The sequence below is a fragment of the Gymnodraco acuticeps genome, unplaced genomic scaffold, assembly GCF_902827175.1.
Source record: "Gymnodraco acuticeps unplaced genomic scaffold, fGymAcu1.1, whole genome shotgun sequence".
Taxonomy (NCBI): domain Eukaryota; kingdom Metazoa; phylum Chordata; class Actinopteri; order Perciformes; family Bathydraconidae; genus Gymnodraco; species Gymnodraco acuticeps.
In genome coordinates, this window is record NW_022992301.1 from 152,783 (window position 1) to 168,893 (window position 16,111).

Sequence of the window (16,111 nt, forward strand, 5' to 3'; positions counted from 1 at the left end):
GTTGTAATTGTATGTTCTTGTATCCCTGAATGTAAATCAATGTGTACTTTTTTGAATAATGTTACCTGTGCTGGAGTTACCCCCTGAAATGAGTCTTTAATAATAACAGGAACATGTTTTTCATTTGACTTTGTGAGAAAGTCATTGAGTCAAATTCAGTAACTGCTGAAGTCTTCTTAGTCGTCTTGGTCTCCTTGGTCCCTCATTGAACGCTCTGATAAATGAACCGGCCCAAAGAACGACCCCCTCAGTCAAATGAGTCCAGAGGTCAAACTGTACCTCAGGATCCCATGTTATAATTATGAATGCTTTCTACTCCTCTGGATTGTTGAGATAAAAGGATGGTGTTTTCTTTTAACACATGTCTTCCACTTTTAAGAAGCCCCTCGATCAGCTGGGAAACGAATCATCACAAAGCTGAAGGGTGTTTTCTGAGAAACTCAGTCTGACAGGACGCTAAGAGACATGTATCTTATTGAATATAATGCACTGCTGTAGATTAAACAGCCTTAAAGAAGGACCAATGAGCAACACCTTAGCACCACTTCCCAGAGATTGGGACCTTTTTTTCAAAACCTAAAGAAAAAATATGTGGAAAAAAGATGTAGTCTAAAGGAACTCAGAAAAATAATAATGTCCCCTTAAATTTGTTTGTGTTTTATCTCCAATTTCTTCCTAGTATTTACTGGCTGATCTTTAGTATCTCCTTTAGGATGAAAGGCGAGAGGCTCTTTTAGGATGAGCTCAAATGAAGCTGCTGCTCTGCCCCCTGGTGTCCAAGCAGTGAAACTACATGTTTCTCATGTCACTTCATTTCTCACCACAAAGTAACTGCTATTTTAGGAACCGTATATCCTCGGACCTCAACCCGAATGTAGAAATAAATGTCCACTTGAATCCTTATAGGTTATAGAGAGACTTAAAGAGTCTACAGGAAAGGGAGAAGCCCAAAAAGCAGAATCGGGCCTCTTTACTTAGGGATTATTAGAGAAGGGATGTGTCTGATAAATGTCTGGTAGCAACAGATATCTGTATCATCAAGTCCTTATTGGACTGAAGCCGTCCAGATTCTCCTCTTTCTTTGAGTCAGAACCAAAATCACATCCCACACATTGAACCAAACTGATTCATTAGAACAGCGGTTCCCAACCTTTTTCAACTCAGGGCCTCAAGACTCAACAAATGCACGAGGCCCACATTCAACTATAAACAATACGGAGGCTAAATAAAGTTCTGATTGGTCAATTCAGAACATGTGACACGTTGTAAACCCGGTAGTACAGACAGCTGTCGAGGACTGTTGTAGGAGCCATGTTGTGGGTGTTGTTGGTGTCTCAGTTGATTTTATATTGCAATATTATTTTGGACACTTGGTGGCGGGGCTGCACCGGGTGTATAAAAAGGGTCATAGGTGACAGGGGGCAGTGCCTAACTAACACTGACTTTGGACTCCCTAAAAATGAAGGAAAAAAGAAAAAAGTTTACGATTAAACGATTTCTTGGCTGACGGAATGGGCGGAAGTAACGATATTTGTCATTCTAGTCGGACCCATTAGAGCAGGGGTCTCCAACACGTCGACCACGAGCTACCAGTATCTCACAAGCCCTCACTTTACAAATATGTGTTTGAAAGGGGAGTGATTAGTAAAATATCTATAAATAAAAAGAATACTAACTATAGGTAACATAAGATAATAATAAACTAGTTTAAATGATTTGTTATTGGTTGTGATCATATTCTAAAGATTTTTTGATTATTGAAAAGTATACAGCTCCCTTTCATACGAGTGTTGAGAGCTGTATCCATAAATCCATTTTGTGCTCAAAGTGAACCAGATTGATGCATTTAACTTCAACATTTCAAATAAACTCTTCCCCGGGCTGCATGCCCCCGGACCCCCCTAGAGGAGGTGAGGTCCCCCCTAGAGGAGGTGAGGACCCCCCTAGAGGAGGTGAGGCCCACCCCCAAATAAAGCAGGTTCAAATAATTAAATTGCATAGATTTTCTTTTAGTAAACACTGAAAACGGGTCCCACAGACCCAAACAGCACACGAAGGTAAGCATATATATATATATATATATATAATATATATAATAATGTGTAATGAAACAAATACCAATAACTGTATTGCATAGTTTTCTTAGGTGTATGCGCAATTACTTCATACTGTCTTTCTTTTTCATTGTGCCCCCCTCTGAAAATAACTGGGCCCCCCGCAGTCAAATTGGTCAAGAACCGCCACTGGTGACAGGAAAGGCCGAGGACACCGATTCCACCAGCCCGGCAGATGCTCTCCACAACTAGACTGTAATTAAACCTTGGTATGTAAACGATAAAATAAAACATCATTCTAAACTGCAGCAAAAGACCGGAAAATCATCGGTTTGTGTCTGCGTCAGGATCACTCCTCCCGTGAAGTCATGGCACAAGGACATTGGAACATTAAAATTGCCATTACAACTGTACTGTGCGTTGCTAAGGAGGATCAAGAAAGAGAAAGGAAAGGCGGTTCAAATCAAAATCTTAATAATGAAAATGTTTCCACACAAATCATAATGTTTTGCAAATTATTTGGCGGCCCACTTGCAAAGCGCTCAGGTTGGGATCCGCTGCATTAGTAAGAACGAAAGAGACAGGAAAACATGAAACACGCTGAAAGCCTGAACTACAGACACTTTACGAAACCAAAGAATATGTAGACGTGGATTTTCTCTCGGTAATCATCTACGTCATTCTGCAACCAATTTTATTTTCCATTAGGTGTTATATATGTACAGGTTATTCATCAGTTTCAGTGCTGCTTCATCCATTTGTGATCATCTCCTCCCGGTGTGAGATCATACAAAATAAATTACAGATCTGCTTTCCAGGCCTGCGCTCTCACCTCGCTCATTAAAATCAACTTGCACTAATTTCACATCATTTAGTTTGTTTTATAATCCTTTTTCACTTTAATGAACACCAACTGTAGTTTGAAACACAAATAAAGAAAAGAAACAACACAAATGTTCCAGGGTGTTTTGGGATGGGGGGGGGGGGGGGGGCTCGACAACAGGTTCTTGTTCTTGGATGTTTTCAAAAAATAAAAACACATCAAATTGTAAATTCTATATAGATATACTCGCTCAACAAGTCTGCATAATCTGTCACATTAGATACATTTGACGGTACGTGGAAACCTCCTTTCTTCACCGCTTCGACATGTGTTCTGCAAACCAGTGGAACCGTTTCAAGGCCTCCGAGTTCGTCACCGAGGCGTTTCCTCATGTCTTACAGAATGAAAAAGGCCTCGAAGAGAAGTGTTAAATTATTATACTCGCTTTCCCTCTTCTTAGAATATAAGATTATCTCAACATTTAAATAAACCACTGAATCTGATGTCTTATAAAACACGCCGATATCTTCCATTTCCCTGATAGAGAAACGGGGGGTTAAATATTGAGCTTTGGGTTTTTTTGGGGGGGGGGAGTGGGGGGGAGACAGGTAACCATGACCTTTTTCACTTACTTCATTTAAAGGAACATCGTCCGCAAAAAAAAGCTTGCATTATACAGTTTACAATGTAGTACCATGCTAGCGCTGCTCGCCTCGCCCTAACCATTTATTAGCAATGGAGAATCAGTGTTGTTGAAAACTACAACACACACACACACTCACACACACACACACTCACACTACTGTTATAACCCCATTCTGCACAATCACAGGAGGAGGGAGTGACTAACGGAGAGCGGGAGGGGAAATGAAACAGATCATTTGTTAGAACAAAAGCAGCAAATGCAGAAAATCACCCTTCATGCATTCAAAATGAACGTGGAGAAAACCAGGGGGGGGGATATGGGGGGAGGAAATGGGGGATTCACAGTTTTCTCAGCTATGATGCAGAGATGGAGGGTCAGGTGGAGATCATTTTGAGGATGTGTCTGCGATTGGCTGAGCGCCGGTGTTATACCGTGTCTGGGGGGGGGGGGGGCAGAATGGGGGTACAACTACATTCCTGTCCTGACTAAAATGAGTTTGCGGTTAACGTAGAAAGAGTCTCTCTGTGTTTCCATCGCCGTGTTCAATTCCTGGCTTTGCCTTCTTGTTTTCATACAGTTTCTTTAGAGAAATTAAGCCTGCTGTGCGTACGCTCTGGTCTGTAGTTGGGGAAGGGAGGGGGGACAGCGAAGATGCTGGGAGGTCCACGCTGAAGGGGGGGGGCGGGGGCTCAGCCGGTGGGGGGACCTTTGCGCTTCAGTAGATACTGAGAGATGTCGTCTGCGTCGCGCTTCAGCCAGGCGGCGTTCAGCAGGATGTTCTCGCAGCACTGCTCCACCGTGCGCTCCGCCGAGGGCGCCGGGTGGCTCTCAAAGAAACTCTGAGGACACAGATAGTCATAATATTATTAAAGGTCCTCTATTATACTGTTTCTCATCAATATATCACAGATACATACAGAGCCTGTCTCTGATTGGCTGAAACACCAAACAGATCATTGCAGCATTACCCATAATCCCCTCTGTTTCAGCCCTGTTTCCAAAGTGCTGATTCTCTGTCTGTTACTTTAGATGAAAATAAGGAGCCCCTCCCCACGCCCCTCTGAGAGACATTTGGTTACAAAGAACTCAATGGTGCTCTAGGAGGAGATTCAGGTGATAAGGGGGGGGGGGGGGGGGGGGGGGGGGGGGGGTTACCTTGGTTTGCTGATTGGCTAATGGTTAAACAAGACAACACATCGTTATGACATCATCAAGGGGCCAAAATCTGATCAGCTCATTTTCAGACAAGTTTTTATAGAAATGGATCAAAAAGAGAGAGAATCTTTTGTTTCCTTAAACTTTCAGAGTCTCTTTCCACATAGGGGACACTGTTGAATTAAAAGATACATGGAGAAGGTACAACATGTTGATGTAGAAGAGACATGAAGAGATGGGACAAACATGTTGATGTATAAGATACATGAAGGAAGAGGGGACAGAAGAGGGACACATGTTGATGTAGAAGAGACATGAAGAAGAGGGGACACATGTTGATGTAGAAGAGACTGAAGAAGAGGGGGACCATGTTTGATGTAGAAGAGACATGAGAGAAGAGGGGACACATGTTGATGTAGAAGAGACATGAAGAAGAGGGGACACATGTTGATGTAGAAGAGACATGAAGAAGAGGGACACATGTTGATGTAGAAGAGACATGAGAAGAGGGGACACATGTTGAATGTAGAAGAGACATGAAGAAGAGGGGACACATGTTGATGTAGAAGAGACATGAAGAAGAGGGGACACATGTTGATGTAGAAGAGACATGAAGAAGAGGGGACACATGTTGATGTAGAAGAGACATGAAGAAGAGGGGACACATGTTGATGTAGAAGAGACATGAAGAAGAGGGGACACATGTTGATGTAGAAGAGACATGAAGAAGAGGGGACACATGTTGATGTAGAAGAGACATGAAGAAGAGGGACACATGTTGATGTAGAAGAGACATGAAGAAGAGGGGACACATGTTGATGTAGAAGAGACATGAAGAAGAGGGGACACATGTTGATGTAGAAGAGACATGAAGAAGAGGGGACACATGTTGATGTAGAAGAGACATGAAGAAGAGGGGACACATGTTGATGTAGAAGAGACCATGAAGATGAGGGGACACATGTTGATGTAGAAGAGACATGAAGAAGAGGGGACACATGTTGATGTAGAAGAGACATGAAGAAGAGGGGACACATGTTGATGTAGAAGAGACATGAAGAAGAGGGGACACATGTTGATGTAGAAGAGACATGAAGAAGAGGGGACACATGTTGATGTAGAAGAGACATGAAGAAGAGGGGGACACATGTTGATGTAGAAGAGACATGAAGAAGAGGGGACACATGTTGATGTAGAAGAGACATGAAGAAGAGGGGACACATGTTGATGTAGAAGAGACATGAAGAAGAGGGGACACATGTTGATGTAGAAGAGACATGAAGAAGAGGGGACACATGTTGATGTAGAAGAGAGAGAGAGACCTGAACCAGAGGGGACACATGCTTGATGTAGAAGAGACATGAAGAAGAGGGGACACATGTTGATGTAGAAGAGACATGAAGAAGAGGGGACACAGTGTTGTATGTAGAAGAGACATGAAGAAGAGGGGACACATGTTGATGTAGAAGAGACATGAAGAAGAGGGGACACATGTTGATGTAGAAGAGACATGAAGAAGGAGGGGACACATGTTGATGAAGAAGAAGAGACATGAAGAAGAGGGGACACATGTTGATGTAGAAGAGACATGAAGAAGAGGGGACACATGTTGATGTAGAAGAGACATGAAGAAGAGGGGACACATGTTGATGTAGAAGAGACATGAAGAAGAGGGGACACATGTTGATGTAGAAGAGACATGAAGAAGAGGGGACACCATGTTGATGTAGAAGAGACATGAAGAAGAGGGGACACATGTTGATGTAGAAGAGACATGAAGAAGAGGGGACACATGTTGATGTAGAAGAGACATGAAGAAGAGGGGACACATGTTGATGTAGAAGAGACATGAAGAAGAGGGGACACATGTTGATGTAGAAGAGACATGAAGAAGAGGGGGACACATGTTGATGTAGAAGAGACATGAAGAAGAGGGGACACATGTTGATGTAGAAGAGACATGAAGAAGAGGGGACACATGTTGATGTAGAAGAGACATGAAGAAGAGGGGACACATGTTGATGTAGAAGAGACATGAAGAAGAGGGGACACATGTTGATGTAGAAGAGACATGAAGAAGAGGGGGACACATGTTGATGTAGAAGAGACAGAGAAGAGGGGACACATGTTGATGTAGAAGAGACATGAAGAAGAGGGGACACATGTTGATGTAGAAGAGACATGAGAAGAGGGGACACATGTTGATGTAGAAGAGACGAAGAAGAGGGGACACATGTTGATGTAGAAGAGACATGAAGAAGAGGGGACACATGTTGATGTAGAAGAGACATGGAGAAGAGGGGACACATGTTGATGTAGAAGAGACATGAAGAAGAGGGGACACATGTTGATGTAGAAGAGACATGAAGAAGAGGGGACACATGTTGATGTAGAAGAGACATGAAGAAGAGGGGACACATGTTGATGTAGAAGAGAATAATATGGACACATGTTGAGTAGAAGAGACATGAAGAAGCGGGGACACATGTTGATGTAGAAGAGACATGAAGAAGAGGGGACACATGTTGATGTAGAAGAGACATGAAGAAGAGGGGACACATGCTGATGTAGAAGAGACATGAAGAAGAGGGGGACACATGTTGATGTAGAAGAGACACGAGGAAGAGGGGACACATGTTGATGTAGAAGAGACATTGAAGAGAGGGGACACATGTTGATGTAGAAGAGACACGAAGAAAGAGGGGACACATGTTTGATGTAGAAGAGACACGAAGAAGAGGGGACACATGTTGATGTAGAAGAGACATGAAGAAGAGGGGACACATGTTGATGTAGAAGAGACATGAAGAAGAGGGGACACATGTTGATGTAGAAGAGACATGAAGAAGAGGGGACACATGTTGATGTAGAAGAGACATGAAGAAGAGGGGACACACGTTGATGTAGAAGAGACATGAAGAAGAGGGGACACATGTTGATGTAGAAGAGACATGGAGAAGAGGGGACACATGTTGATGTAGAAGAGACATGGAGAAGAGGGGACACATGTTGATGTAGAAGAGACATGAAGAAGAGGGGACACATGTTGATGTAGAAGAGACATGAAGAAGAGGGGACACATGCTGATGTAGAAGAGACATGGAGAAGAGGGGACACATGTTGATGTAGAAGAGACATGAAGAAGAGGGGACACATGTTGATGTAGAAGAGACATGAAGAAGAGAGGACACACGTTGATGTAGAAGAGACATGAAGAAGAGGGGACACATGTTGATGTAGAAGAGACATGAAGAAGAGGGGACACATGTTGATGTAGAAGAGACATGAAGAAGAGGGGACACATGTTGATGTAGAAGAGACATGAAGAAGAGAGGACACACGTTGATGTAGAAGAGACATGTAGAAGTGGATTTTGCATAATAGGTGACCTTTAACATTCTCTGAACTGAAAAGTATAGAATATATGAACTAAATATAATTGAATCAGCTAAATTAACTCAGATCATAATAACATTTATAATTGTGCATCTGTGTCGCTCCAGATTTTCTGAGAAATGTTAAGGCTAATGTCCCAACGATATTTATCTTATTTGTTTCAAGAATTGTGTTCAAAACAGGTTAAATGTAATGAAGAACATGTTATGTAAGCATTGTAATTCTTAAATGGCTTGAATCTTACTTTTAGAAACAAAAAACAAGCTTTTGAAATGTAGCTAGTTCCTGTCGTGTGTTAGCATCGCACATGACAGACATGTTGTCATGGCAACACAAAGTCACATGCCGACAGACATGTTGTCATGGCAACACAAAGTCACATGACCTGGCCCAGGACCCAAGAGACTGTTCAGGGTGTGTCACTTAGGGACTTCATGAGATAAAATAAAAGGCTAAAGCTGTATGAGGAACTTTCCAGAACACTTAAGTCATGTGACACCTGGGTTCTTATGGGTTGGAACACAACACATTCAAACAATTCAATAACGTTTCAGTTTGGTATCGAGATTAAAGCTGCTGCGGAGTAGACCTCGATGTTCAGACGATAGACATGTCTGTACTGTGAGGTCGTGCTGCCCTCTAGTGGTCAAACGTGTGAAGTTATTTGTAGTATATGTCACCGACAGGAACAAACCAAATATCTGCAGAACAAGTGAAGCGCTCTCACCTTTATTTCAGCAGCCATTTTGTCGATAGCAAATCCATTAACTGTGAGCTGCAAAGACACGACGACAGGAAACGTGTGAGCGCAGTAAACAAGAACGACATTGTGAAAAGTTAACTACATTTCTACTTATTCACTCAGCAGAATAAATGGTTCTGTTTGTTGCTGATGTACCTGGAGCTCACCTGAGCTTTAAGCCCTTTTATGGAATAATAGGAAAAACGTTTTTACAACAAAATAAAATAACAAATCAGTTGAAGACAATAACCTTTGAACCTCACGGGAAGCATTTTTGGATTCTCAATTGTTCCATTATTTTGGCATTTGTTGTACATTTGGGAAGGGTGTGAAGTTTCTTTCAAATAGTAAAACTGCTGGTTTCAAAATTGTAAATGAAATAGTTTACCAGATCGAGCCATTATCTAATGGTATGTGTTATGAATATAGTAATATTAATCATATATGTTATACATTGTTTTCGTAATCATTAGGTTAGTTAAAACATTTGACTCTGTAATAGAGAATAATATGAATATACAACTTCATGGCAATTGTTTGACCCAGATAGCTTTTCATTTCGAGGCACAGGGTTAATGTCTCAGGGCCACCATCAGTGTTTTATGTACCTTGATGAGCCGTGATATGAGGAAGCCGCCCTGGTAGCGGTTGTAGAGCTCCTCCCAGTTGTCCTTCACAAACTTCCAGGCAGCTTTACGGCCTTGTTTACTGCTGTCAGCGACGCCTCCGATCACTAACACTGTGTCCTGGGGACGGACCTCTTCCTGTGGGGGGGGGGGGGGGTGGGGGGGGGGAAGAGAGGTTAGCTCAGGAGAGGTTTTGATCAGCCAACGTCTTCACTGACTGGAGGAAAATCCTGTCACACTTTGGACGTTGAACTGAAAAGCAGAAAGGTTATAAACTGATTCTCTACGGATCACTTGGTGTGTTGTTTTATTGCAGAGTCAGTGTAATCATTACACCGCACTGGGTCACATTCTCCTCCAAAACACACAAGCAGTAAAAACAGCCGTCATGTTTTTGAAATGCAACCTTAAAGTGTTGCAATCTTTCAGGAGGGATGGTTTTATAACACAGGATGAAGATCAGAGAGTAAAGACACAAACTGACCTGGGGTCTTTCAGAAACCCCCTTCAGTGTATCCTCTTGGGGTTTAGTGACTATAAAGCAGGTAACTGGTCCAGGGGGTGTTTTACGACATGCGTTTTATTTGTGGGTTTTTTTATACTATTTTTTTATTCTGCATGTTCCTCACTGCTGAGCACTCGCTCACTAAGACGCGGCGTTTGCAAGCATTACGAGATTTTTAAGGGAGTTAATTGTTCCATTGGATTTCCGAAAATATATCAGAAAATAAGATCTATGGCAAACCCAGGTTTATGATACTTGCATGTTTTGTTCAGCAGGATAATCTCCACATCAACACAGTAAAAAGCTAATGTTGGGCTATAAAGTTACTACAGCACGGTCACATGACTTCACGTCACCACCGCTAAGCTAAAGGCGGCTAATGTTGGGCTATAAAGAACTACAGCACGGTCACATGACTTCACGTCACCATCGCTAAGCTAAAGGCGGCTAATGTTGGGCTATAAAGAACTACAGCACGGTCACATGACTTCACGTCACCATCGCTAAGCTAAAGGAGGCTAATGTTGGGCTATAAAGGAACTACAGCACGGTCACATGACATCACCACCGCTAAGCTAAAGGAGGCTAATGTTAGTCGTCTCATTTAGACTCTTGCTAGCAAACCGGCATTTTTTTTATTTACCGATGGGGTATTTACTGACATATTTTATGCCGAAGAACCAAACATTAAAATCTCTTCAGCTTGTGTTAACCAGTCCTTATTTCAAGGGTTCTAAAACATTTTCAAATAAACATCGACTTTGATTCGAGGGGAACCAGAAGTTAAAAATGCCAACTTATTGAGTTTTAGGACTCATTTCTGCACCGCCCTATTGTACAAACACTGTTTTGTGCATTTGTTGCCTCACGTACACACATCTTCCTCTTCCTCAGTGACTGGGGGAAATAACAGCAATGTTTGCAACATGTGGTGAACGTGTGTGTACCGAGAGGGCGAAGGTGAGGACTTTCTGGATGAGGTCGGGGGCAGAGATGGCTCCCAGCACTCGCTCGATGCGGTTCCTCTCCTCCTGCATGTCTGCCAGTTTGTGGAGCTGGAAAACACAACAAAAAACATATGAACCAAGTGTTGTGAAGATTATCATTTTTTTGATTATTTGATTGTTTTTATTCTAATTGAGTTGAATCTACATATAGAGATATGAGTGTCATATAGTATCTGTAAATATGTAGATTCAGCTACTCTGTATTTTTACTTTATGTTATGGTTGTTAGTCTTATTAATAATGTAACTTACATGTTTACCATAATTGTGTCAAATCAAGATTTATTTATATAGCACATTTTTAAAACGACTTTTGGTCGAGCCAAAGTGCTGTACATGCAATAAAAACACTTTTACTACAATAGCAAACAGAAGACAATAAATTACAACAGAAAAAGTCAAATCACACACAGGGAAATGTCAGGAGTCGTGCTCCGCTCTGACTAGAAGGCCAGAGAGAAGAAGTGAGTCTTAAGTGTAGTTTAAAAAACCCCCAGGGTCTGGGCCGACCTCACATGTACCTCATTCACACCAACGCAACTCCGGTTCAAGCTCCGTGCTAGAGCTTTTCAGGTTCAGAACCGGTTCTTCGGTTTAGCTCCGGCTCTTTTCACACCGCCCAGAGTCCGACCGGTGCTGCGTCATTGCGTCATCGTTTGCGTCATGACGTAACCGTTTGCGTGCCTGCTTCATAAGCCAAACCGCGGAAACCCCTCACAGCTGACACCGACAACAACAACAATGGCCGATTGTGCTCCAGCTTCCTCTGTACCTCTTCAGAAGACCAGATTCCCAGCAGGTAGCTGGTCTCTTCAGTGGACCACTGCTGCTTGTTAAGTTTCTCCATCGTTGTGTACAAACTGGATAAAACGCAGGCTTTTTGTTGTTGTTCAGGAGTTGATCTGCCCCTGCCCCCGCCTCGACGTAAGCGTGACGTATGCGGTGCTTTTGCTCTGGCCGGACAATTTTTTGGTGCTTGAAACGAACTGGATTCCGGAGCTAAGAGGCTGCTCCGCTGCGGTGTGAAGAGGAAAACCCGGTGCTTTTCAAGCTCCAGCTCTGAACCGGCCCCGAAACACCTTTGGTGTGAATGAGGTAATGGAGGGGCAGAGTGTTCCAGAGCCTGGGGCCAGCTGCTGCGAAGGCTCGGTGACCTCTGGTTTTGAGCCTGGTCTTGGGCACTATCAGCAGCAGCTGGTCAGCAGACCTTAAAGCTCTGGCTGGGGTGTAGCGCTGGAGGAGTTCTGCTATATAAGCCGGAGCCAGCCCATTTAGTGCTTTGAAAACAAATAAAAGAAGTTTAAAATCCATTCTGAACCGAGTGTAGTGAGGCCAGAATTGGGGTGATGTGGTCACGTTTTTTGTGGCCAGTCAGAAGACGTGCAGCTGCGTTTTGGACTAGCAGCAGGCATTTCATTGAGGCCTGGTCCATACCCACATACAGAGCGTTGCAGTAATCCAGTCTCGAGGTAACAAAGGCATTAATAACCCTTTCCAGGTCTTTAAAAGATAAAAACGACTTGGTTTTGGCCAATAGTCGTATTTAAAAAAAAAAGCAGGATTTGACTACGCTGCTGACCTGCTTGTCGAATTTAAAAGTGCAAGTGAAGGTCACTCCAAGGTTCATGACAGAGGGGAGGATGTTTTCATTGAGAGAGCCCAGAATTTCAACCGGAGAGGCTGGAGGTTGGGGTGCAAAAGAAGATCTGTCTTGCTCTCGTTGAGGTTGAGGACATTTTTGGCTCAGCCAGGATTTTTTTGTCCTTATTATCCTTGTGTAAACTAATCTTAATTATCTTGTGTTTCACTCGTAATCTGTTGCTATGACACTACAGGGATTGTTAAATGTTTATCTTATCAATTATCTGTTTATTTATCTGTGTGTGGGATGGAGCAACAACTACATGTTATTGTGCAATATGGTATTGTATAATGACAATAACAAATCCTTGAATTCCTTTAAGGGGATTTTTTAAGTTCAATCACTCATTTAAGTAATTTGTTAGTGAAGTTGTCTCTGAAAGTCTTCATGTCACAGTCTAACGTTTACTGCAGTCTCACCTTCATCATTGTTTCCAACGTGGCACTGTCTCCATGCTTCAGCACTGTTAAATACACCTGAAACAAAAACACATTTCAGTCAAAGCGTTACTCAAATAGGATTCCTGCAGTTTAAACTAAATCTAACTAGTTTGATGATAGAACATGAATACTTTAAGATGCTAGTGGTATTTTGGTTGTCATATTTTGGAGACAGAAAATGTAATAATGTAAAATAGACGCTGTTTGAGAAGCACTTTGGACTCCAGGTGGGCGGTGTATAAACAGCACCGTGGTGAAGAGGAGATATGCTGAATGTTTATCAACACACTGCAGCTGAGGAGTTGGAATATGTCTCAGAAAGGTGAAAGAAGGACAAATGATAGCCCATGCCTTGATTTGATTTTAAAAACAAGAAAGGAACAAATTGGCATTGGTTAACACAGGGTCTATGCAAGAATCCTGAAGTCAAATGTGAGACCTTTTTAAAGACCCTTTCCATACATTCTAAGACCTCATCGCCACTTTGAGTTTTAACCGGTTACCTTGGCGACACACTTTACCTCACATTCACTATACACAGTATTGATTGTCCTTCCTCCTTATCTTCCAACCATTTGGACGCAAACTTGCATTTCCCCATAACGATGTTGTTTAACAGCCGCCGTAAACGGACCTTCAAGCGCTATCAAGCAGTGAGCGTGAGATGTCCTGTTCAGATGACGTCAAACCCAACGGGATGCCATCAATAAACTTCACAGAATCACACTACACACCTACGCCATGATTACATTCAGGCAGACTGTGGAATACAACCTCTTTGGACCATTTATATACTTATTGAAAACAAGCTACAACATGTAAGACCTTGGAAAATGCCATTTAATACTTTTTAATAGGCTTCATTTTCGCTAAATTGATTTATCAACTTTTAATACTTTTTAAGACCCCGCGGACCCCCAGCATGAATATAAAGGCGGTTTTGATGGAGGTCTCTGAGGTGTCTCTGCTCACCGGGCTCCTCAGGTCTGCAGGCAGGACCTGCTTCCCCTCCACATGGTCTCTGAATCTCCGCCGCGCCTCCTCCAGAGTGGGTTTGTGTCCCGCCTTCCCCAGCTTGCCCAGAACCAGACTCCTCAGCAGGGCGTCCAGGTGGCCTGAGAGACACAGCACACGCTAGTTATTATCTTTAGTCAAAGTCAATCTTTATTGTCAATCTTTCAGTTTGTGTGTACAGATGGAGAGATCGAAATACTGTTTCCCACAAACCCGAATACAAATATATAAAAATATGTACAGTGGGGCAAAAAAGTATTTAGTCAGCCACCAACTGTGCAAGTTCTCCCACTTAAAAAGATGAGGCCTGTAATTGTCATCCTAGGTATACCTCAACTATGAGAGACAGAATGAGAAAAAGAAATCCAGGAAATCACATTGTCTGATTTTTAAAGAATTTATTTGCAAATGATGGTGGAAAATAAGTATTTGGTCAATAACAAAAGTTCATCTCAATACTTTGTTATATACCCTTTGTTGACAATGACAGAGGTCAAACGTTTTCTGTAAGTCTTCACAAGGTTTTCACACACTGTTGCTGGTATGTTGGCCCATTCCTCCATGCAGACCTCCTCTAGAGCAGTGATGTTTTGGGGCGGTCGCTGGGCAACACGGACTTTCAACTCCCTCCAAAGATGTTCTATGGGGTTGAGATCTGGAGACTGGCTAGTTTGAAGTTTGAAACCTCCTTTCCTATCATCCAGAGCAGGGGTTCCCAACCTTTATTGTGCCAAGGACCGGCAGATACATTAAAAAGAAATCGCGGACCGGTTGTCAATTTTAACTGATTTTAATATTTACTCACCAGCAAGTAGCAACAGAGGCTAATTGTATGTAACAGCCTGAACAAATACTAGAACAATATGCATCCAAAACATATTAACAATGTTTTTAAAAAATAACCGGTGTTGTTTTTTGGTTTTTCGGAAAAACGGAAAACCAAAAAAACCAACGTTATTCAGTCTTTAAACCAAAACGGGAAAACAGATAAATCAACGTTTTGGTTTTGTTTGTATGATTTACGGATAATCATGGGAAAACAAGGAGAAGGCGCATTATGAAGGAGGGGTGTGTGTGTGTGTGTGTGTGTGTGTGTGTGTGTGTGTGTGTGTGTGTGTGTGTGTGTGTGTGTGTGTGTGTGACTGGCATTTGTTTTCAGAAGATATTATGATAGTGACGTTCGTTCCGGTCCACGTCCGACAGCATTTAGCACTAGGGCCTACATCGAGATTAAGATTAAACTAATTTATTTTGGGAACACCCGCATATAGGCTACCTATGGAGTTAGCCAGATGTGCGTAAATTACTGTTCATGGTCATTTGAAAACAAATGCCGGTGTTGGAGACACAAACACACCGAACACACAGAGCTGAGCTGAGCAGAGCACACACATAATGCGCCTTGGTGACTGGACATCTCCTTCATAAAACTAATACAAGGGAGAGTAATCAGGCAGTTCGATGTGTGTAGAGGTGTGTGTAGAGGTGTGTATAGAGGTGTGTGTGGTTAACACGTAGCAGCCTGCAGTCACTCGCTGTTCTGATGAAGGTAAACACAGCGAAGGCGGTGCGTAAAAAGGCACATCTTTACCCGCTGGTGCTTTACTTCTCAGAGGCGGAGTATACGTCCCGCTGCCTCCTGATGCTGCAGCCATATCATGAAGTGAAGGAGGTGTTCCTTCTATAAAACAGCTGCGGGCAGCAGATACCGTGAGAGTCCCGGACATGAATTCATAGATCAAGGCAGACTGGTTTATTCTCCTGTTTTGCAATTCCGGTGCTTAAACAAATAGCTCTACACCCCTGGCCGACATGTCCTTAAAATGAAGTCCGAGTTTGAAATATATCTCAAATAATGTATGCACTGCCATTTCCCCACATAAACATAACAGTCTGCAATTAAACGGTTGTCTCCTGTGCGCTCCTCTTCCTACTTGGCGCACCGGTAACTTTCTCGTGCGCACGAGAGGCTGAGACCCTGAGCCGCCGAATCCCTCGGAACATCATAAAAGCCATGGCATTTTTAACAGTTTTCTAGTGAAAGTTTAACCAAGCTACTGGA

At 42.7% G+C, this 16,111-nt stretch overlaps 1 protein-coding gene across 1 annotated transcript in view; it reads right to left on the reverse strand.

Annotated features, from left to right (window-relative positions):
• Positions 1–2,708: 2,708 nt before the first annotated feature.
• npepps (aminopeptidase puromycin sensitive) overlaps positions 2,709–16,111 on the reverse strand; it is a 48,558-nt gene continuing 35,155 nt past the window's right edge. The window contains exons 18-23 of the mRNA XM_034208070.1: positions 14,008–14,150; positions 13,015–13,071; positions 10,895–11,002; positions 9,425–9,580; positions 8,802–8,849; positions 2,709–4,362 (exon numbers count right to left, since the gene is read on the reverse strand). Coding sequence (XP_034063961.1) covers positions 4,213–4,362; positions 8,802–8,849; positions 9,425–9,580; positions 10,895–11,002; positions 13,015–13,071; positions 14,008–14,150 — 662 coding nt within the window. The 3' untranslated portion in view covers positions 2,709–4,212. The remainder of the gene's footprint in view (positions 4,363–8,801; positions 8,850–9,424; positions 9,581–10,894; positions 11,003–13,014; positions 13,072–14,007; positions 14,151–16,111) is intronic.